Source organism: Rhamphochromis sp. 'chilingali', assembly GCF_963969265.1.
Source record: "Rhamphochromis sp. 'chilingali' genome assembly, chromosome: 17".
Classification (NCBI taxonomy): Eukaryota; Metazoa; Chordata; class Actinopteri; order Cichliformes; family Cichlidae; genus Rhamphochromis; species Rhamphochromis sp. 'chilingali'.
The window spans coordinates 20,030,401-20,053,620 of record NC_137944.1 but is presented as its reverse complement, the minus strand read 5'-3'; the positions used below and the strand labels follow the sequence as shown (position 1 = coordinate 20,053,620).

The following is a 23,220-nucleotide window of genomic DNA, read 5'->3' as shown; positions in this document are numbered from 1 at the left end:
CTTTATGGGCGGGGCCTATTCTTTATGGACCTTTCTTGTGTGCGGAGCCTGCTTCCAACAAAGAGAATCAGGTCATTATGTCACATGAAATCCTATATAAAAACGTCTTGCTGCGTGTCTAAAACTGCAGTTAAAGAATATGTAGGGTTCTTAAAATACCTTCACAACTCTGTCAAGTGTGATTAATCGATGTATCAGTGTTGTTCATTTGAAGAAAAAAATTTCCAGTACATATTAACGCTGATCCACTGATTAATGAAATGTTCTGAGACGTGAGCGGAGGGTAAAAAAAAACTATTTAGAAATTGTGGAAAATTCTAAAGTTGGTATGTTAGTATGTGTGATCGGTGGCTACTGAGCCTGAGAGTCAGAGGCCTTTGTCACATAAGCAAGAATGACAAAGAGAGACTGAAAGTAGTAAGAAGGGTGGGGAACAAGTTCAGTGGACGTGATCTGTTTGAGCGAGGGAGTTAATGTTAACAATTAACATGCTAACTGAGGCCTGTAGAGTTTGAGATGTAGCCATCGGGTGTTTCTGAACATAGCACCATCTGGCGTTGTGGTGAATTTGCTAGGAAATCCACCCCTGAGAGGTGGAGCATTCTGTTAACATGTACCTGAGTGCTCCATGCTGATGCTCAGTTGTTCATCAGTATATCAGACCCAGGGTAAATAGAATATTTGTTTCCCTTTTGATTATAATTCTCTTCTAATGGCAAACTAGACAAGTGAATCTGAGAAAATAAACAGACTCCACATACATATGAAAAAACTAAGAAACCTTTGTATCTTTACATAAATAAGGATTACACTTCGATAAAGTACAGCTTATTAACAGTTCACTATTCTTTGAACCAGTTTGACAGTAATATAGATTTTTCCTCTGTTCCTCTTATTTTTGTCAAACCATAGAAGGGTTTCCATGCGAATCTTTAGTAAACTGAACTAATCCGGGTTTACAGTGTGGTTCAGCCACACAAAAAACATCCGTAGCACAAATGTCCATGGGAACAGCATCTATAGGTCCATTACTTGATCCCAAGTCACTCACTGAAAAATGAGTTATAGCAGGCCTACTCCACAGGACCAGAAACAGAAGGAAACAAACTTGGGCTGGCTGTCTCAGCCACACCAGACTTATTTGGACTAGTTCTCTAGACTGAGACATTTCTGTCCCTTTATTCATATCAACACAGTCAAAATGTTCATGTGAGGCTCTGGCTAGTCTGAAGTCATTTTCTTGGCAACATTATTCCTGTTCTTTGAAAGATAACAGGTCCACGTCTGAAATTGTAGTAGGGTAGATCATAAACATAATCCCACAGAGAACAGCCGGGAAATTCACTTCAGTTGAACATCTTTGAGAAGGCCCAGCTGAACCACGTCCTGAACCTCGTCAGAAGGTGGTTCAGAGACAGGAGTCTCAAGTCACTCAGGGTCAGTAGGATTTCTTCTACTTTTACTTCATTTCATTATTAAATGCTGCATTTCTTCCATTTGGCACAGAAGATTTTCCAAACATTTCTTGAGATTTGTGTTCTTTGTCTTTGTCTTTTTCTCTCACTTTTAAACTTGGACAGCAGAGCAACAATGTTGCTGTTCTGCTCAAGGACAAACTCTTGCTTGTTCTCAAGCACAATCAGGTCATTCTGAATTGTTTTGATCTGCAGTTCTATCTTCGGGGATACCTGCTGTGTCTCTCTTTCCTGAATATTCTGGGGCTCCATCCTGGGGCTCTCTCCGCTGACTCAGTAGGTCTGTGTGATTCCTCTCTCCTGTCTCTGTCAGACACCGAATTGTTTAACATGTATTCATGTTGCGACATTTAAAAGTTTAATGCAAACAAACAAACAAAAAACTGACCAAAGACACTGATTGACTCAGTCATTTGTCTTTTTCCTTCACATGGTTCACCAGACTTCCCTTCCCTGCTTTTCTTTCTTTTTACTTTGCTGTCTAATGAAGGTGACTCCCCCTTCTTGCTGCTTTCAGAAATACTGAAAGTAGTAAGAAGGGTGGGGAACAAGTCCACTGGACTTGATCTGTTTCAGCGAGGGAGTGGTCTTTATCACATGATCAGTCTGTCACATTATTGTGGAGGAATTTTGATCCACTCTTCTACACTCCACAATGTTGCTTCAGTTCATCAAAGGCCTTTACAGTTAGATGTAGCTATCAGGTGTTTTGCAGTTTTTCTGAACATAGCACCACCTGGCTGTGCTATGTCTGGATGAATTTGCTGGGAAGGCCACCCCTGAGAGGTGTAGCATTCTGCTAACACACACCTGAGTGCTCTATGCTGATGCTCAGTTGTTTATCAGTATATCAGGCCCAGGGTCAAAAGAATATTTGTTTCCCCTTTAAATAATATTTTCTCCTAAGGAAATATTAATCAAGTGAATCTGAGAAAATAAACAGACCTCACATACATTTATAAAAACAATATACAAATATTTAAACTTTAACCTTAAACAGTGACATTTCTAAACATATTTGCAAACATGCTCTTTACACCAATGTAACATTTTATTATTTAGAGATCCATTATAATATCTTTCAAAAAAGCATCTCTTCACAGCCCTCCAAAATCTGTTTCATGCATTAACGTTACTCTGGAGCTAACAGTGCTGATGAGACTTTATCTCTGCATTAGGCTGAGTAATATGAGACTGGATCTGTGAAAAAGGTCTGACTCCTTGATCCTACACAAACCTGTGCTCTAGATTTAAAAACGATGGTATCGCATGACTCAGTCTCTTTCTAAGCTCCACGACCTGCAGCAACAACATGCTGCATACATACTATTAATAACACTGATATAACATTAATAACATATAATACTCTAACATACTATTATATGTTATATGATTTTAACTCTCAAGCAACTAAGCACTAAAGTACTGAAGCATTTGTTTCAGTAGTTCAAATGTTTTTGTTCCATATGCCTGTTTCTGTTGGTAGTATTTTTGCTAATCTTATTGCATGAAATTGTTGTAACAGCTACTCTTACTTCTATTATTAATAGAAGCTTATTACTTATTATTACTTTTTAATTATATTCTTATTATTACTTCTATTTAACTATTTTCCAGACTCAAATCATCTGCACAAAATACTTAAAATCTTACATACAATATAGTTTTCATACATAATGTATGAAAACTAGTACCTGGTTAGACCTCCTTTGTAACATAGATTTAACAAGGTGTTGGAAACATTCCTGGAGATTTTGAGCCATATTGCCATGATAGCATCACACAGTTGCTGGCTGAACATGCATGATATGAATCTCCCATTACACTAAAATGTGCTCTGTTGTTGAGATGTGTTGACTGTGGAGGTCATTTGAGTACAGTTGCCGTGTTCCAGGAACCAGTTTGAGATGATTTGAACTCTGCGACATGGTGTCTTATTATGCTGGAAGCAGCTGTATGATGATGGGTACACTGTGATGGGATGGACATGGTCAGCAACAATACTCCGGTAGACTTTGTTTAAACAATGCTCAGTTGGTACTAAGGGGCCCAAAGAAAATATTCCCCACACCTCTGCATCACCAGCAACCTGAACCCTTGACACAAGGAAGGATGAATCCGTGCTTTCATGTTGTTTACATCAAATTCTGACCCTACCCTCTACATGAACTGAAATCGAGGCTCATCAAAGCAAGCAACATTTCTCCAATTTTGGTGAGCATGTACAAACTGCTGGCTCACATTTCTGCTCTTAGCTGACACGAGTGACCCCCGATGTGGTCTTGTGCTGCGGATGCCCATCTGCTCTGCATTCAAAGATGCTCTTCTGCAGTTGTTCCTCTCAGTTAGAAGCAGTCTGAATTCTGCTCTGACCTCTGAGGTCAACAAGGCATTTAAATCACTCAATGGATATTTTCTCTTTTTCAGACCACTCTGTAAAATACTCAGACCAGCCTATCTGGCACCACCAACCGCGTCACATTCAAAGTCACTTTCTCACCCATTTCAATGCTCAATTTGACCTAAATGCACTGAGTTGCTGCCATGTGATTGGCTGATTAGAAATTTGCATTAACACTCAGTTGATCGGGTGTACCTAATCTTTTTTTTTTTTTAATAGAGTTATACCGTAGTTAAAATTAACCTCACCTTTATCAGCTGCGATGTGAAGAGATATTTTTACTAATGCATCACTAAAAACAATTACAATTCAATTATATATTTTGCACTGGTATTATCACAAAATAAATAAAAGCTGAGAGATGATAGAAGAATGCCTCTGCATGTGAACATCAGGAAGGGACATCCTGTTCCCAGGAAAAACTTAAACAAGTGTTGTGTTGACGCTCCTCTTCTGACGTTCATATAGTATCTGTTTTCTGAAACTCTGCTGACATCTGCTGGTTTGACCGGAAACTGTAACGGGGCTCTTTATTTCCTCAGCTGCTATTTAAAAGATGCTACTGGGTTTAGTATGAATACACTGACTAATAATAATAAATATCATTAATAACATAAATATAATAAATGTAATTGATTCAGAGCGTAAGGTTGCAGGGTAAGAAATCATTATAATACATTTTTAGTGTGTTGCTTATGAAAGATGATTTATTTTTATGAGACAAAATGGTTTAGGTGTAATTAGAAATTTCTAGTCAAACACAGAAACGTTGGTACTGGGTCTGTGACTCAGGGTTTTGTGTTTATTGGTTAATTTATATTCTTGGATTATTGTCATTCTTGGTTTTCTGCTTGTGTTTATTCTTAGTTCCCAGGATTTAATTTTCTGTTACTTTGCCTTCCCCGTGTTCCTCGTCTAATCACTCGTCTTCATGTTCCCTCTGTCTCCCCAGTCAGTTATGTCTCTATGTCTCAGTGTCAAGTCCACGTGTTTGTTAATGTCTCTTGTCTCCTGTTTTATTTTGATAGTCCCTGTCCTGTGTGCGGTGCATTCTGCTTTGCTTCCTTTGTCTCTTTATGTCTAATTAGTCCTAGCTGTGTTTCCCTCCTGTTTCTCACTCCCTCATTACTGCCTCTGTATTTAAGCACCGTGTTTTCCTTTGTTTGTTGCTAGTCTGTCAGCGCTTCTTCCCCTGAGTCAGCTCCTTGATGTTTTGTGTCTCTTGCCCCTCTCTCTTGGTTGTAAGATCTTTGTAACATTTTCCTAGTCTCCTCATGTACTCTAATTGCCTTCCTTTTTCTTTTTTTTCTTTCTTTTTTTTGAGGGGGGGTGGGTCCACTTATTCCCTTATTTTCTTATCCAGTTTGCTCAAATTTGTAAGGACACAATTCAAACCATGCTGAGTTTTCAGCTAATAGCTCTCTAAGAATCCCCTTGTTGTTGCTACAACTCCATGTAATGCCTGTCTGATTGTGTTAGCTTTAGCATCTTTTCTAGATTCAATTAAAGAATAAACGATGTGTTTTGTGACAGGCTGCAAGTACCAAAGTGTCTAAAGATAGAAAGATTTAAAACTGGTTCTTTGCTAACCTGTCGAGTTGTTGTTGTTCTTGTTGTTGGCTAGTCACAACACAGGCTTAAATAATTCATATAGGGTTAACAAAAAAAAGATATTCCTCTGAAAATGTTCACGTACAAGCACTGGCCAAATGTTGACAGAAACACTTGAAACACCTTCAGAAAGGCCTTGGTAGCTATTGCTGAAGACAACTTGACAACAAGAAAGTCTGGCTCCTTGAAAGCAAAATATAAAGAAATAAGAGGTGGCTCAAGACTTTTGCACACTACCGCACATGTGTGCATATGAATCTACGTGACTGATTTAGTTTTTACTTTTAGCTTTTGTTTGTTAGCTTGTCCTCACACTGTCTTGCCCATCGACAGCAAAGGGAGCAATGCCCCAGCTGGACACCAGGTGTGCTCTTTAGCACTGCAGCACGCGAGCCACTGCAGTGCTGCCATGTCTGTGTGTGTGTGTGTGTGTGTGTGTGTGTGTGTGTGTGTGTGTGTGTGTGTGTGTGTGTGTGTGTGTGTGTGTGCGCGCGCGTCTGCAGATGGGACAGCCCGGACCTGCTTGCCAGCTCAGCCACTGCTGCTCCTGCCATTCAGCTGAAGAGCGGCGAAGGGGGGAGGCACGCGAGGCTGGAGCGAGAAAAAAGACAGAAAGAGGGGGGAGAGAGAGTCCAGGCCCAAATAAAGACATGGGGGCCAGGACTGGGCTGGGTCCCGCTTTGCTATAAAAACGCTGGCCTCCTTGAGACTCGGGTTTGGTGGTTGGGGCTTGGGACCAGCGACCACCACAGCTGCTGCAGTCTTCCTCGGGGGAGCTACGTCTGCATACTCACCATCATCGTCCTGGTCATCATTTCTGGGGGCATTCAAGATGCCTCGAGTGGACGCAGACCTCAAGCTGGACTTTAAAGATGTCCTTTTCAGACCCAAGAGGAGCAGCCTGAAGAGCCGCTCAGAGGTCGGTCCTGTTAATTACGTCTGCTCATTACGCATAACTCACGCATTACATGTATAGTGTAATCAACCATCAGAACAGCTCTTTGGGTTAGACAGGTGTATTCTCCTGCGCATTGTGCCGCAATATCGTGTTAACTGTTTGTACATGAGGGCAGATTGATGAGGGTGGCGTCCTGGAGCTGTCTAGTTCTGATCAAATGCGAAAAATACTTTACATTTACTCCTAAATCAACAAAGATACCTCGTTGAAGGAGTAAAATGCGTCCTTGTCTTGTTTAATGTTGAGCTATCAGGTGTACACTGCCTCTGTGCTGGGCTGAAATAGTGTAACAGCGGAGTGACCTTCTTAAAGGTGACAGGAAACAGGCTGGACACAGGCATAAAAGAACATTTTGATCAGTTTGGCCTTGATCTAGTTACCTGTCATTATTATCTAAAGCAGACTAAGCAGGCCACATTGTGTCCAACATCACCATACTTGTGGTGGCACTAGATCTAAAGCAAAGAGTTTGAGCCCTCTGAGGGAGCAAGCAACATGAGACACAGGAGACTTCTCAGAAAAGTTGTTTAAAAATAGGACGGAGCGTGTTGCAGCCAACCAGAGCACATTCCACATGCCACAGAGATATCAGTATAACAGCAGCTTTAATCACATCGATTCAGGTCTCAGACACATGTGTGGCACCTGATGAATGCGGTTTGGTTATTTTGATATTTCAGATCGTAATGTGGGCAGCGGGCCGCGACTGAGACCACTGGATGATTTATTTTAAGTACATATTTTGCAGTGATGTGGTTTATTTTCAGCTTGATGGTGTTGGTGGCGGGGGTTAGTCTTTATTATGACAGGACAGACTGAGAGTAGACAGGAAGAGAAAGACAGCAGGGGGAAGACACACAGCGAATGGCCCTGCAATAGCCTTGCTGCACATGGGTCTTCTGCTCAACCTGGTGAGCTACACCAGCATCATTACTTTCTCATTATTAATGGTGAATAGAAAGGAAGTAAACTGAAAGTCCTGAGTCAGTGTGCAGCATCTGCTGATGTGCTGGAGCGAATCAATATAGACTATAGAATATCTCCCTCGTCCATGTCTTCCACCTCTTTCCTTCCTCTCACTATTATGAGGCATGACCTCATTATATGCCCACATTAAAAGTTATGGTGCATTGCGTACGGTAAGTCTGTAGCTTAAGTAGCTTTGCATAATAAATGTCTTGGTTCTAGTCAACAAAAGCATTCAGCACTAAGAGGGAGCCATTTAGAAAACTTGTTTTTAACTGTTGGCAAGGCAACTCACCGTTATGTCCCACTTTTTGACAACTATGCCGACCATCTTTACCTTCTTTTTTTCTAGGTTGAAAATTTACCAGTTAGACACATTTCTACATTTTCTACATATTAATACTGATAGTTGGTGATTAAAACCCCCAATATTCTGATATTTTGGCATTTGTTGAGCCTAATTTTTTTTTTTTTTTGTTGGCATTTATAGCCCTTTTCCACTGGCAGCGTGTCAGAGTGCCCTCTGGTGGACAAACTATGCAATATCACTCACACCGTGGTGAAGGGTGTTTCTGCTGTCTCTTCTTTAGTTTTTAAAATTTTTATTATTGGCCGTTAAATGCAGATACTGAAAGATTGGCAAATAACTATTATCAGCCAATAATATTAGCCTCAGTAAACACATTTAGATTGCTTACATTAGCTAACATTAGTAAGCTATACCAGACCAAGTAATGCTACAGTAGTAAAGCCACCAAGACTGTTGAACGATGGTTCTGGGAGAAGATTCTTGAGTAGTAACAAAGTTCAGCGTTTAGATCGTTAACTGGAAAAAAGGTTTATTTTAATGATTTAATTTGAAAGAAATAATTTCCGCAAGTGACTCAAACACTTTCCTGAAAATGGTGCAGCTTGTGTGTCACATTGAGCTCAGCTCAGCACAGGCATATCCATTAGAAGCTGTCCATTAGATCTAAAACAGCGGTCCCCAACCTTTTTTGCGCCACGGACCGGTTTATGCCCGACAATATTTTCACGGACCGGCCTTTAAGGTGTCGCGGATAAATACAACAAAATAAAACTAGTACCGGTACCGAAAATTTTTTTTTATTCATAACACACGTGAAAAGACCCAGGAAAAGCGAGTTAACGATAAAAACGATAACAAAATAACGCTGAAAACTGATAAAAACCCTGAAAACCGTACATTTCACACCTGAGCCTCAACTCTCGCGGCCCGGTACCAAACGACTCACGGACCGGTCCGAGGCCCGGGGGTTGGGGACCACTGATCTAAATGATTCAGTGCACCCATGCACACTCAGGAGACGAGTATTAGCCTTCTCATATTTCCAAGAAAAATGACAAGGATAAAAAAAATACTAATAAATTTTAAAAAATTCCTTCCGTCCTCAGGTGGATCTTCAGAGGACCTTTACATTCCGCAACTCTAAGCAGACCTACACAGGTATCCCCATCATTGCAGCCAACATGGACACCACAGGAACATTTGAGATGGCACAAGTTCTCAGTAAAGTGAGTGAAGACAATAGTTATAAAAAAATAAATAAATTAAAAATACATTTGTTTTATTTTGTATGGTTGTGGATTCATCAGCAGGTTACTTCTGTTCAAGTTGAAGGACAATGATGGATGATAGAGAGAATGTCAGTGGCCCAGAGTATCTAAGGTATTTCTGAATCTCTCATTTTCTTCCTGTCTTCCTTTCTGTCTGACTGCTTCTTTCTTTAGCACACCCTCTTCACAGCCATTCATAAACACTACTCTGTAGAAGACTGGAAAAACTTTGCTGCTAGTCACCCAGAGTGCTTAGAGGTAAGACTTCCAGTCTTTGCTTTAACGTAGTCTGTGTGTGTGGATTCTCAGTCATCCAGGTCATCGCCTTAAGAGCTGGAAAAGAAGGAACTGGAACTTAGAGAAGTCCAGTTGCCTTCTTTTAAGCTCTTAAGACTTTTTACATGTATGTTGTCTCTCATAAGAAACTAGAAAATCTAAATAAAACACATTTTCATTCCCATAGCACGTAGCTGCTAGCTCAGGGAGCGGCAGTGCAGATCTGGAGAAGCTGTGTGCCATCCTGGAAGCCGTCCCTGCCCTCAAGTACATTTGCCTGGACGTGGCCAATGGCTACTCTGAGTACTTTGTGGAGTTTGTCAAGAGAGTCAGAGAAAAGTTCCCCAAACACACCATCATGGTAGGAAAGACAGTGCCTCACGTTGGCTGGCAGTTTGTCTCCTGGTGGATTATGGGATATTTAAGACTGTGTGCTGGTTTTGCAGGCTGGCAACGTGGTAACAGGAGAGATGGTGGAGGAACTCATCCTGTCTGGGGCTGACATCATCAAAGTGGGCATCGGGCCAGGTGAGTGGGTACAAAGGTCTCTTAACACAAAGCTGCACGGTCCTCAAACACAGAGACCAGCAGTGAGGCATGCAAACACAGATGAGACATAAGACAGAGACGTACAGCATTTTAAATCAAGTATAGCGGTCATGTTACACGCCATTAAGTTACTGACTCATTGCATGACTAATGTAGCCACTCTAACGTTGCTGTGGAGACATGAAAAATGTGGTTTTACTGGTACGATTACAGCAGACTAATGTTTGGGATCATTGTCATGCTGACAAATTAAGCCGTCGCCAATCGGACACTTTCCAGATGGTATTGCACGGTTTGTTTGTTTAATCAGGATTCCCATTCCCAGCCTCAGACTTATCTGTCCTTCCTGGGTTTACTTGCAAACTCAGTCCAACAACAACACGACATAAAAATGAAAGAAGCTGTTTTTTTTTTCCTAACACAGATAGCACTGAGTTTCATAGAGCGAATATAAAAATGGCAAAAATAATAAGATGAAGCTGCTTGTTTTCTAACGGGTGCGCCTATGAATCACAATCATTACTAAGCAGCTGAATACTAAAGAAAATTCCATCAATTTTGGAGATTCCCAACGGCAGTGGCTGAAACACAGCCCCAAACCAAGACGCTGTGTGTAAAAATGGCACTACTGTTGTGTTTGTTTGTTTTTTGCACTGCACACCATGCCAACATTTGGCAAATTTTTAGCTATTAACTCCTTGCGAATCACCTTGATGGTGCAAAACTCCTATTTTATGCTTGTCAAAATGTGTTGTTACCAAAAATGGTGCGTTTTTTGTGACAGCCTGCTAGTAAAAATGTGCCTTAAGATACAATTTTATGTGCAGACACAACACTTGACATGGGTGCCTTTATTGTGCTTTTATGGTTCACAGGTCAGTGTCACATGATGTAACAAACAAAAACACTCCTTAAAAAGTCAGGTGCATGATTGGACTAAAAGCCAATCATGCACCTGAGTAGTCACCTGACTTGAACAGATTAAAAAAGACGGCAGGTTCCTGTAGTTACAACAGCAGCAATCAGCACAGACAGAGAGAGAGATAAAGATGTGGTTCTCTAATGTGTGCTCTGACTGTTGCAGGTTCTGTGTGCACAACAAGGATCAAGACAGGAGTGGGTTACCCACAGCTCAGTGCTGTTATAGAGTGTGCAGACTCCGCTCATGGACTCAAAGGTCACATTATCTCTGTAAGTCCACAATATAATTTTTTTTAAATAAAAATAATGAAGTCAAACAGTAATTAAAGTAAATATTGGCAATTTCTGCAACAGTAGGAAAGCTGTCTGCAGAATATGCTGCAAATATGCAAGAGGCTGAAATGAAAATGATACAAAGCAGAGTGCAATGATGTGGTTTTCATGTAGATACTGAAAATGCATCAAAGAGATTTCCATTTTAAATTGTGTTGTACTTGGAGGACAGGGTGGCAAACAGTGAGCAACAGAAGAGCATTTATTGCTTGAAAGACCAGGTTTTTTCTCGTCAGTTCAGCAGGTGTAACACACTGTAAACATGTGCAAAAACCAAAAAACATGTGCGATTATGCATCACTAGATTTGTTCATGCATGTTACTGAAGGTTTCCAGCCAATAGGGGGAGCAGTTTAGTCCTAAAATTAAACATTAAACCTGCTTCTCTGACCTAATGTGAACCAGTAAACTGACATGTGTTTAACTTCTGTTAAGGATGGTGGCTGCAGTTGCCCTGGAGATGTAGCTAAGGCCTTTGGTGAGTAACCAACCCCACGCTGTAAGAAATGCCCCAGTTAAATTACAGTGAAGTAGTGGCAAATCTATTTCCCAGATTACTTTTGTATGTATATACAGCTTACCTGCTGTAATCTACAAAAAACATATCTTGAGGTAAAAACATTTACATAATGGTGTCACATACAATTGTGATTATACTGTTTTTTTTAGTCTTTTACGATATAATCTCCATGACTTCATGCCCTTGTCCAAATTCCCTGACTTCAGCTTCGTGTGCTTCCCCATTCTTCACACTGCATGGCTACGGGAATGCTGTGGTCAACAGTGCGCTGTGTTTGTCTCTTCAAACTTGCTGTGTTGTTCTATACATCTTACCTCTGTGCCTACTCTGGCTGTGCCTCTGCTCCTCAGGTGCCGGTGCTGACTTTGTAATGATGGGAGGAATGCTCGCAGGCCACGACCAGTGCTCCGGGGAGGTCATTGAGAAAAATGGCAAGAAGTACAAACTATTTTACGGCATGAGCTCCGACACAGCCATGAAGAAATACACTGGGGGAGTTGCCGAGTATAGGTGAGATAGTGATACCCTGAGACTCGCAGCAACACCCGTGAGTCATTCATTTTGGCTTCATCTGTGTTGCTATGGGAATTCCTTTTTTTTTTGATTGCTTACAGTAACAGTGTATTATTATAGACACACTTTAATCACTCAGGTGTTTGCAACATTTTTTTTCTTATTGAATCCATTTCATACTTTGATGATTCATAACACAGACAAAAGAATTCTAGAACTCCAAAAGTTGCCTTTATAAAAAAAAGATGAGCCCATTTTAAACTTTCATGCTCTGGTCTTGTACTAGAATAGATGAGCAGATATTTTACCAAAGAAAGGTTTCTAAAGTCCACCTTCTCACCTCTTTCCTTGGCTCCCAGGGCATCAGAGGGGAGGACGGTCGAGGTTCCCTACAAAGGAGATGTGGAAAATACCATCCGGGATGTGCTGGGGGGCCTGCGCTCCACCTGCACCTATGTGGGTGCCGCCAAACTCAAAGAGCTGAGCCGCAGAACCACCTTTATCCGTGTCACACAGCAGTCTAGCTATATGTTCACTTAAGGGGGTGGTACTACTTTCTCCCAGTAGCAGCAGGACCACATACAGACCTACACCTCACTTCACCACGCACCTGTTTCTCTCAGGATATCTGCTGTCCGAAAGCTTTCAACTCCTTCGGGCTGCAATTAAACCAACTCAAAAATTTGACTTGAATTACCCAGATGGATAACAACACTCTACTCTCTTTAATCTCACGGTGAGTGTGTTTCTATGCTTGCAGAAACCAATAAAGTACTGTTGTAATTTATGCAGACATTGTTTTTGAATGGGAATGTGCAAATACGCTTCACCTGCTACTACAGTAGAGATTTTTCAGAAACTTGTATATAAAGTTGTTACTGGAGGATATTTCAACATTAACAACATATCAAGAGCAAGCAAGAATATGAGATTTGTAAAACACACTCAGCAGGAACGTGTTGGTATTAGTGGGAAGATCAATGATTTTGCTGAAGTGTATCCTAAAATGAATGTGCAAGTTGATATGCGAGATTAAGAGACTCCGGCCTTTAATTGTCAAGGCAGAAATTGTGTTGCAATAAACTGCATGGAGAACCTTGTGCTGGTTTCCTCAGTGGTGTTGGTCTTTCAGTTTGAACTGAGTTGGGACGCTTTCATAATGAGAATGAAGTCTTCACAGTTTGTGCATTTCAAGTATTTGGTATATTTACTTAAAAATGTGTCCCTCATTTTAAATCATGCAAGTCTAGAGATTTGTGCCTTTTACTGCATTGTAAAGTAACGTAACGATGCCATTAAACGCAGGAAATGAAAACCTACACTATGTAATGCATACTGTGATAACTAACAGTATTACATTGTTTATTGCAGTCAAGACAGAAAATGGAAGTCATTAATCAGTGAATGATTAACATAATTCCTCTTTCTGGACAATAAACTGTAACTAGAAGCTTTTGAGATTTCGGTTTCTTTTTCTGATTTAAAAGTTTCAACAAAAAAAAAAGAAGAAGTGGTAAACCAACTACCAAGATGTCTGGCTTGGAGTTGAGACCATTTAGATTCATGTTGCATTACAACGAAACTTCTTTCATCACTTACTGCTCACATATTTCTAATATTTCTTTGTTGCTGGTGTTGCCACTTCCTGTGAAAACAAAGCTGCATGGAGTAGCTGCTATAAGATCAGGAGGAGAGTACTACAACTGAAGGTGGAATGAAACAGTCGTTTCTTTTGTGCTGCTGGTCACATGTTGGGTCCTTGAAAACTTGTTTCTAATGTATATTTAGGTCCTTAAGTGTTTATAATTTTGCTTGTGTACACCACCACAGTGGATTTTAAATCAATCAAGAAGCCTCTGACAGGTTCATTTATTATTTTTCCCAGATAGACTCCCTCACATGTCTTTGCACTTCCTATTCAGAGTGAACAGCTACCAAATACAAGGTCAGCAGATTGAATCAACTCCAGAGTTTTATCTGCTTAATTTGTCATGAAATAATGGGGGAACAGGCCTCAACAGGTTCAAAAAATGCTTCCCTGCCAGTCGTCCAATTACGTTCAAGCCTTGGGACTATGATTTGACTATGTTTTAAATATGGCTGTAATTCCTAAACAGTTAATGCAAAACCTTTGTGAAGCCCTTTGAGTTAAAGCCGAACGTTTGCAATTAAATCACATCTTTTTTATTCAATTTATAATCCACTGTGATTGTACAGAGACACAATGTCAGTGTCCAAATAGGACCAAACTGTAATAGTTAGCTAAGCCCACACAGTGAGCTCTGTGCAAGGAGGCAAAAATCAATAACCTTCAGGGGCTACAAATATTAATCTGTTTGAGTACCATGTTTCATTTTGTATTCTTCTATACCAGCTTTTTGGTTGCAGTGTGGCTTTTAGACAGAGCAAGCACTTCCATAACTCCAAAGCTTCAGAAAGGCTCAAAACTGTAGGGCAGGTGTTATGTAGCCCACTAAACACTAGAGGGAGATATTATAAAAGGTACCAATTTCAGCACTGGGTGAAATCACAGTAGCTGCGTTCTGTACAGATATCCAGATCTTTTGTTCACGTATGCATTGCTACTCAAAGAAAAACACAAATTGCCCATTTGTTCCAGATATGTCAAGGTTTCATTTTGTTTTTCCAAAGAGGTGCGTTTGTACAGATGTCAAATACATACACCAACAGGGTTTCTCCATTGCTATAGAAGAAATGGGGTGGTGAGACACAGGGACTTGGTGAGTACAATATAGTACAAACAAGTTGGCTGGGAACTGCTGTGGCCCCCCCTGTAGGCCAGACTGTCCATGCAGGTCTGCGCTGATGTCCAGTTCTCCGCCACCATCTCACAGGCCAGTAAGTCTCACTTTAGTACGTGGTGACGCAGGTTAACTGAGAAACATCTTGACAGACAGGTTGCTAGCCTCAGGGCTGAGTGTTCAGATCACAGGAAGGACACAGCTGACAGATCAACTCCACCCTCTCCCTGGCAGTGGGCAGGGTCAGAGGTCAAGAACCACACAGCCTGTCCTGAAGTGTTTTTATCGCCTTCCACAGAGAGGCCGCCCAGAGATGATCAGTACACTAAAGAGTAATCCAAGCCATCTCCAGCATAATACACATAATATCATAATAATTTATAGTTAATTTCCAATAAGAACATTTGTTAATCAAATCAATTCAAATATCAAATTATAGGTAATAAATTTACATATCTTATAACCCATATCAAAAAGCCCACTATGCAAATTGACTGGTGTGAAACTAACTGTTAAGTGGGCCTCTATACTTTTTTTTTTCTTCTTTCTGCCTGAGTTGGTTATCCAGCGCTATGGACATCGACAAGACATCATACAAAAAAAAAAGAAAAGAAAAATAAATTCATGAAAAAAGTGGAATCCTGATCGAATTCTGTTCACTTTTAAAACACAACAAAAGTGCCAAAAAACACATTTTTGTTTACGCAAAATGAAAGTACAAACATTAAGAAACAAAGAGCACACATGCCTTTTTTCTGATCAAAAAAAGTCAAAGCTCACTCACCAACATTCATTTTATTTGTCAAGTTGTGCAAGAAGCCAATTAAAAAAAAAAAAAAAAATGACATTAGCACGGTTCCTCCAGTGAGGACGCTTGTCTTGAAAAACTCAACAATGACACATTCTCTACATAGTTTTAAGTCCCCTGACATTATACTGAGTGCTACAAGGAGACCAAAAACAAAACAACAACAACAAAAAGCTCCTGCACCAAAGATAATGCAAACAAAGCAAAGGTTTGCACGCGCTCTTTCCGCACCGCACAACCGAACCAAGCCGTGAACATCAAGAAACCGAATTTATCCGTTCAGGCAGGTTGGCGGTGTGCGCTGGAAAAGATGAACGCAACGAAAGAGGGGACGCTTTCCATGAGAAAGGGGTTTTCCTAGTAGAAAAGAACCAAGGAATCACCTAACACCTCGGCCCGTTGGACCCAAGAACGCGCCGGGCGCCAAGCGAGATGGAGCACAGACAGATAAAACACAAGGTTACGGCAAGGTGATGTGCAAACTTGAGCCATCTCTCCCCCTCTCTCTTTTTATTCATCAATAGTCACCCCGTTTAGTTTTTGTTTGTTTGTTTTCTCATTCTCTCTGTCTGTTTTGAATGAATGTTACCCCTGGGACAGGCGTCGGCCTGAAAGAGAGGGGTTAGACCGAGCCCCGTCCCAGGATTAGAAAGTGCTGAAACATTATCAAGTCTTTTTACATCTACATACATGTGCATCTCTTTCGGTTGGTTTAGAATCTTTTTTTTTTCCTTTTTCTTTTTTTTTCTCTTTTTTTTCTACAAAAAAAAAAAAGTGGTCCCCACTAGCGATGAGGTTTCTTTTTCCTGTGGGTCTCACCGTGAACCGTCGAGGGTCAGGGTTTATGATCTCACAGACTATTAGAGGAGAAAACACTCCCCCCCCCCCCCCCCCCCCCCCCACACACACACACACACAAACACTCACACACATTTGAACACCAGGTGTACATAAGCATACATCCTACACGCACGACGACACACGGTGCAGACTCACAACTGAGGAAGGCCGCGAGGACGAAAGGGAAGGAGAGGAAAGAGAGGAAAAACGCTTTGCTGTTTCTCCTCACAAACATCCTGACTCAGATGTGACACACACGTCAACAGATATTTAAAAGAAATACACGAGCCTTTAACGAGGATCAGACACTGGAGTCGAACTTTTGCTACATACACTTGGCACAGTAAAGAGGGGGAAAACAAAATCAAAGTATTGCACATTGTGGTACATTTCAATGGGATTTAAGAAAGACTTGGGAAATGATAACTACACTAGACCCTCGGAAAAAAAAAAAAAAACCTTGCTGATTGATTTATGTTATCATCTATAGTAAAATATAAACTCAGTGGCCTTTTTAAGCTGACTGTGAACAGGAGACCGAATATGAAAAGATGATGTAATTGGGAGGGCAGACCTCCTATATCCGCATCAGGCCACACTGAAAGGTAGCGAACGGTTGTCGTTAAGGGTTAAACAGATTGCTTTGCCTCAGAAGGAGGTGCTCGTGAGGCTGGCTGGCTATGATTGGGTACCTGAAACAAAGTTAAAGAGGTCACTACGGGAGTCGTGGCAAAGAGGCAGAGCTTGGCGGAGTCAAAAAAACTAAGAGGAAAAAAAGAAGTCTGCTGGTTGGCTTCGTGCCACACCGAGTCGGTTCGCCTTCAGCGTTGACAGTGTAACAGCAGTGTTTGTGACTGACCAGCAGGGACAGAGGAGGTTTCAGGGGTTGTGTTGGGTTACTGCATATATGAGAAACTTCCCTGAAAGATCAGCAACTGGTGTTGCAACTGCAATTTCTGAGGATTCAAATGAGTTTCATGAGGAGGGGAACTGCGGTACCTGGAGTGAGCTGGGTTCAGGTGTGTTAACGTCTGCAAACCTTTTGCAGTATGAGACGAAAATTGTACTTCTTCTCTGGGCAAAAAGAACTGTTTTTGGTTGTCGTGCTGGAGGATTGTTATTAAAATGTTTATTGCAGAGATTTTGAGTGGAATGACTCGCCGAGCGTGCGCTCCACTCGCATACAAGGAGACTGCCTGAATACTTTTTAACTATTGCTTTCTAAAGTAACCAAAGCAACCACAGCGTCGCTTGGCTTTGGCTTATTATTATTATTATTATTAATAATAATCTACCTGATCAACAGTAAGAGTCTGAATGGTTTGAGTGGCTGACGGTTTTGTTCAGATGTCTATTTTTCCTTTTGTTGGTAAGGGGGTTGGAGAAACATGTAGAAAAAAGACATACATTTATAAACCACTGCCACACACACACACACACACACACACACACACACACACACACACACACACACACACACACACACACACACACACACACACACACACACACACAGCGGTTCCAAACCATGCGCACACACATATAACTACTGCTATTTCTACCAGATGTTTCAATAGGAACAGGACCAAATGAAAATGCGCTGCTGTGTGGGTGTCGATCTGAGAACCCTGTTCTATTATAAAAAATAAAGCATTTTCAGATCTCATTCGGGGCTCTTCTTACTCGCTCGCCTTCACTATCAGTCTGTCTGCTCATTCGACCACCAATCCACCCATTCCTCATCCATCTGAATACACATCCATCCTGCCATCACCCTGGTAAACTCCCACCACCTGAAACATTGTCGCCTCTATTTTTTCTTTTTCTAAAGGCAAGCAGCAACAGCCATAAAACATAAATACAGGCTGAGCAGGAACAGATATGCTCAACAGACATGCCTGCAGGAAGCCGCTGCCTCCCTAACAACAGCATTGTGCCAGCAACATGTCAAAGCTAATCTCACAAAACCTGAGATATGTTTACATGTTGTATGGCACCTCTATGTTACATGGTATAGATTTAAAAAAAACAACTAACCGGCCAATTGTTTTTTTATTTTTAGTTTTGTTTTGGGGTTTTTTAAGAAGAAGAAGAATCAGCCAAATGATCAAGGATGGCCAATTACACCGAAGGCTCGTGCTTTCATATTAGAGAAAAACCCCAAACTCCGTGAGGACGATCGACCGACTGACCACGCAAGCACATCTGTTGAGGTAACTGCTATCTAAGGGATAAATGAGTTTTGGCTGGCTGAGCACAGGCCGTGTTCAAAAGCGAACCCTAGCCCCCCTTTACACTCTGGGCACCCCGGTTTAATCAGCAGGGGCAGATATTCTCCTTAAGCAACCCGAGAAATGGTCGGCTTTTAATTCAGTTTAGTAGGCAGGCACATGTTTGCCATAACTGTTGATCAGAAACGTTTCCTCTACAGTGTGGCAAGTGCCTGTTTAGGAACAAAAACCCTGATCTCCTCCAGTGTGTCATGTGGCTCTAGGGCTAGTTTTGGGACAGGGCCTTAAAAAAATGAAATAAAATAAAATAAAATAAAACAAAAAATAAAAATTGCGTCTCGACTGAACTCCCTCCTCCTGATGTGCAAATTGCAGGATTCTCTTAATTAAAGACTCCAAGTAGAAACACTGGACATTTAGCGTTGTCTTTATATCATTTTCCTATACACAGTGCACACACACTCTTATACAAACTCCCACCCATACACAAACACAGCTCAGAGCACTTTTTTCTGCACGGCTGCACTGTAGCAGTGCCGCGTGCATTAATCCAACGTCAGTCCACTAGTGTCTTTGCAGTAGGGACAATATGCACCAAAATAAACGCTTGCCTCTGCAGCTGTCTAAATATGGATTGCCAAGTACAGTACGTATTGAGTTTTAGAGACTATTTTGTGTCTGTGTGAGCGCGTGCGTGTGTGTGAGCAAACACACCAGCATCATACACACACATATTACAAACATATGATGACCTTCACAAGTCTGTGGGTGTGAGCTTCTGATTGTTGCTCTCAGTCTAAAACAGATCTTGAGCAGGATATTTCAAAGACTTGTTTCTTTTTTCCCGTCTTAATCGAACTTTCCAGACACGTTCCGATACTTTCCTGCCGCGCACATGCCGAAAACCGCGATACCTCCCGCTTCATCTCACTTCCTCTACCCTAACCTACTAACTGAAACTCCTCTCGCTCTCACATTTGTCCCTTGCTCTGTGATTTAATGGCACATCTGCTCCCACGTTACTTAACAACCTCTTTACCTTTCACAAAGTGCTTCTGCTACTTTCTGCCTTTGTCTTTAAAAAAAGAAAGAAAAAAATCTAAGAGCATACAGTACTTTGTAAATAAACACACAACATCATCATTTTTTTGTTGTTTTTTTTTTGTTGGCTGTATGATGAGAGTGACAGGTGTGTTAAGTGCTTTGAAACATCCTGACCCTCTCAGAGCTAACGTGGAGATTCTCTCGCTTCCCCTCACGCGACCTTTCAGGATTTGTAAAGAAAAATTAAAGTGATTCATTAAATAAAACTCAAACAAAACCGCTAGGATCGTATGCGAAGACTCCGTTCGAGTGCAAACACTCTGGGTTCACCAACCCAGTGTGTTTGCATTTGCTTAAGGTTAGGGGCATCGCATATTGATACATGAACATTGACCCACCTAGGCGCGATCGATTGATTATTAAAAAGGACCCCTGATTAAGGTTTTAAAAAAATCTTGAAAAAAAATGTAAAACCTATGTGGTGAGATGGGAGATGAGGGGTTAAAGAAGAAAAAAAAGTCAAATGAAAAACACTAACATGAAATGAAAGCAAAGACTCCACTGTCTACAAACTGAGCAGAGTAAGTGTTGTTCCCTCACAACTGTGTGCAGCACACGGGCATCGACACGATGACCTCAGGTTCCGGTCAACCACAGGCCCGGATGACACAGTGACAATCAGATCATATTAACTTCTGGTCTGATTTAGCAAGTGAAAATTTTTAATGATTTACCCGCAAATCCTTCATTATTACCAGAGGCGAATCCAGGCAGCCTTACTGCCCGAGTACACAGGTAACATCACTGTCACAGAGTGCGACTGTGAACCACCCATATGGAAAAGAAATAGTAAAAACTTATATGTGATTACTCATGAAAGTGGCCACTTTCTCATTACTTTCATACATTGTTTTAGTAAGTATCCAAAACATACAAGTTTCATTATATAATTTTTCAAGGGATCTTATATCCGTTTTCACTCTTATATGCTTTTCATACAAGTTTCACACAAGACAGATACAAACTTTATAAGATTTATATATATCTTTTCCATATGGGCAATCAGGGTGGAAATTTCAGCGTAATGTGTCGCCGGCCAAGCAGAGCCATCGAATGTCGCGCCCGTGTGCCACAGAGCAACCGATAAACATTCAACGCACAGGTCAGAAATCCCTCACCAGAAATCTTCTCATGAAAATCACCAAAACTGCACAGATTGCTCATGTGATAATTAATCAATCTATTAAAAAAAAAAACATAAAGGTGTTAAACTACATGGACTTAATGTAAGGTGTAGGGTAAGGTTACCGCTACAGTACAGGATGTGAACTAAAAAGAAACAAAAAAACAAAACCACGACGAATGAACCTTCACCGTGGACATTTATGGGGTTTTTGTAGAATCTTTTTAGCTGTGTTTATTTTTTATTTCATGGGTTGTTAACAGTCCTGCTAGCCTTCACTTGCCAATATTTGACCTTCCTTCAATGCTGATTTTCACCTCATGAGGGATGAAGGAAGGTTTGGGAAGGGTCAAAGGTGGTTCCTCCTCTGATTTTTCTACTTTTCGACCCTCGGGCGCAGACCATCTGCGCTTCCTGCTTCCCGATGGCTTAGTAGAGCCAGCTTCTGTACTGCCGACAACCTGACCTTTGGAAACTCTTTCCCCAAACACGAGATCCCCGTTTTCCACACCGGAGATCCCTCTACCTCCATTTCCACTCTCCCCACTCCCTCGCTGGCTGATGCCATTCTCCCGCTCTCTGTGCCTGGGACCTCCTCCACTGCAGCTCTGAGGAGCGTCCGACACAGCTCTAGGGGGTTTGAGGTGTCCGTGGCTGGAGGGGACAGAGGCGTGGGCGGCCGGCTCCAGGGGTTGAGTCTTCTTCAGAGATCCGTTCCTCAGGTTCTTGAGCGTGAGTGAAATACAAACATCGCCTACAGAAAGCTTGGTACAAGGCAGCTCCAGAAGCTGGGTGGTCCGGTCCGGGCAGCATGAAGACCAGCCTTGGCCAAAGACGAAGAAGGGGTATTCCAACAAGACCTCCACGCTCACCTAAAGAGAATTGGGGACAAACGAATGAATACCTTATTTACATTATATACTGTTGTTTCACAAAAAAATCCACTTTGATCTTTTGATTTTGTTAAACTAAACAATCTCACGTAGAGCCGAAAGCTGTAATGTTTAAAGCTCCTTCAGGAAATTAGATCGGAATATGGGGAATTTTTTCTTTGTGAATCTCAGGTCCAAAAATCAAGGCATGAACTAAACCATGGTTTTAACATGTTAATTATGAAAGTTCATGACTTTAACATTATTTTCCACTCAGTTTTGGAGCTTCGATAAGAACGCAGTGTCTAAAAAAGGATAACGAGAAAAAAGAAGAAAGAAGAAGAAATACAGGAAATTGAATGTAACCCAGTTCCCAGACTAGCCCAGCAGCACGACAGCAGCCAGTGTCCTGAATTTTATTTGAGAAAAGCTTTAAAGGAAAACCTGCCATGCCTCTGTTTGGCCATTTTCTAAACTGAAATCTGAAATTCTGCGGCCTCCTGTTGACACCATGTCCTATAAAACTGACCCTGTTAAGTACACATTATTAAAAAAAACATAGAGAAAATCTGCTGCATATTACTTTACTGTTTGTGAACCTTTTTGTCATGACGAATACTGAAAACACTACACTGCTATACTACTAATACTGGTGTCAGCTTGAGACCTGAAACTCTCATCTGAAAAAGGACGTTTTCACAGAACTCTGAGGTCCACACCAGGATTCAGTAGCTTGTAGAAACACTTTTAGCAGCAATAACTTGTTCTCTGTACAACTTTCAGAGTCTCTCACATTATTGTGAGAAACTTCCAAAACTTCTACTTTCATAGAGGTGCTCACACTTGCTGATCATCAGTTAATCAAGAGTGTTTGATTAGCAGCACATGGCTGCTATTCAATGCTCTTAGTAAGGCAGTAAGAAGCAGTAAGGGTATCCAGCTGCTCCTGTCTTCTAAGACTTTAAGTTAGAAAGAAATACAAACGTTTTCTGTTAGTGTTCTGCAAAGTCAAAAAGATATTTATGCAATAATTGTGATTTTTCTTTCACTTCTGATTTAAACTGTGGACTTAAAGCCCTGACTGGGTCTGTATTAGTGTTTGAATGTATAAAAAGAATGAATGGATGACAAAAAGAGATCGGCTGCAGGCTCAGGAGAAGGAAAATAAACATCAGAAACATCCGAAAGAAGGCAAAGCCAGGGATAGGATACCGTAAAAGAGCGAGATGATGGAAGTGGAGGAAGCTTCTAAGATGGGGATGAAAAGACAAGTTTAAAAAGAGAGAGTAGGTTGGACAAGAAGAAGAGGGAGGAAATGAAAAGAGAGCTATGTCAAGAAGGATACAAGCGAAAGACGTGACAAGTACCAAATCTCAAAT

At 41.2% G+C, this 23,220-nt stretch overlaps 2 protein-coding genes across 3 annotated transcripts in view; one reads left to right on the top strand and one right to left on the bottom strand.

Annotated features, from left to right (window-relative positions):
• The first annotated feature begins 6,044 nt into the window (after window positions 1–6,044).
• Window positions 6,045–12,932, top strand: gmpr (guanosine monophosphate reductase). The gene is made up of 9 exons (XM_080863430.1): window positions 6,045–6,406; window positions 8,828–8,947; window positions 9,164–9,247; window positions 9,453–9,626; window positions 9,712–9,793; window positions 10,899–11,005; window positions 11,504–11,546; window positions 11,939–12,098; window positions 12,461–12,932. The coding sequence occupies exons 1-9, from the start codon at window positions 6,320–6,322 to the stop codon at window positions 12,639–12,641; spliced, it is 1,038 nt and encodes a 345-aa protein (XP_080719556.1). The 5' UTR covers window positions 6,045–6,319; the 3' UTR covers window positions 12,642–12,932.
• A 3,628-nt stretch (window positions 12,933–16,560) lies between these two features.
• atxn1a (ataxin 1a) overlaps window positions 16,561–23,220 on the bottom strand; it is a 109,056-nt gene continuing 102,396 nt past the window's right edge. For both annotated transcript variants that reach the window (XM_080863227.1, XM_080863228.1), the window contains one exon: window positions 16,561–21,841. In XM_080863227.1, the coding sequence (XP_080719353.1) occupies window positions 21,245–21,841 (597 nt within the window). In that variant the 3' untranslated portion in view covers window positions 16,561–21,244. The remainder of the gene's footprint in view (window positions 21,842–23,220) is intronic.

Bases quoted from the DNA above. Each gene is read 5' to 3' on its own strand.
- gmpr (XM_080863430.1), top strand. From the start codon at position 6,320: ATGCCTCGAGTGGACGCAGACCTCAAGCTGGACTTTAAAGATGTCCTT. The intron at 9,627-9,711 runs GTAGGAAAGACA...CTGGTTTTGCAG, and splicing joins TCCCCAAACACACCATCATG to GCTGGCAACGTGGTAACAGG. The intron at 11,547-11,938 runs GTGAGTAACCAA...TCTGCTCCTCAG, and splicing joins AGATGTAGCTAAGGCCTTTG to GTGCCGGTGCTGACTTTGTA.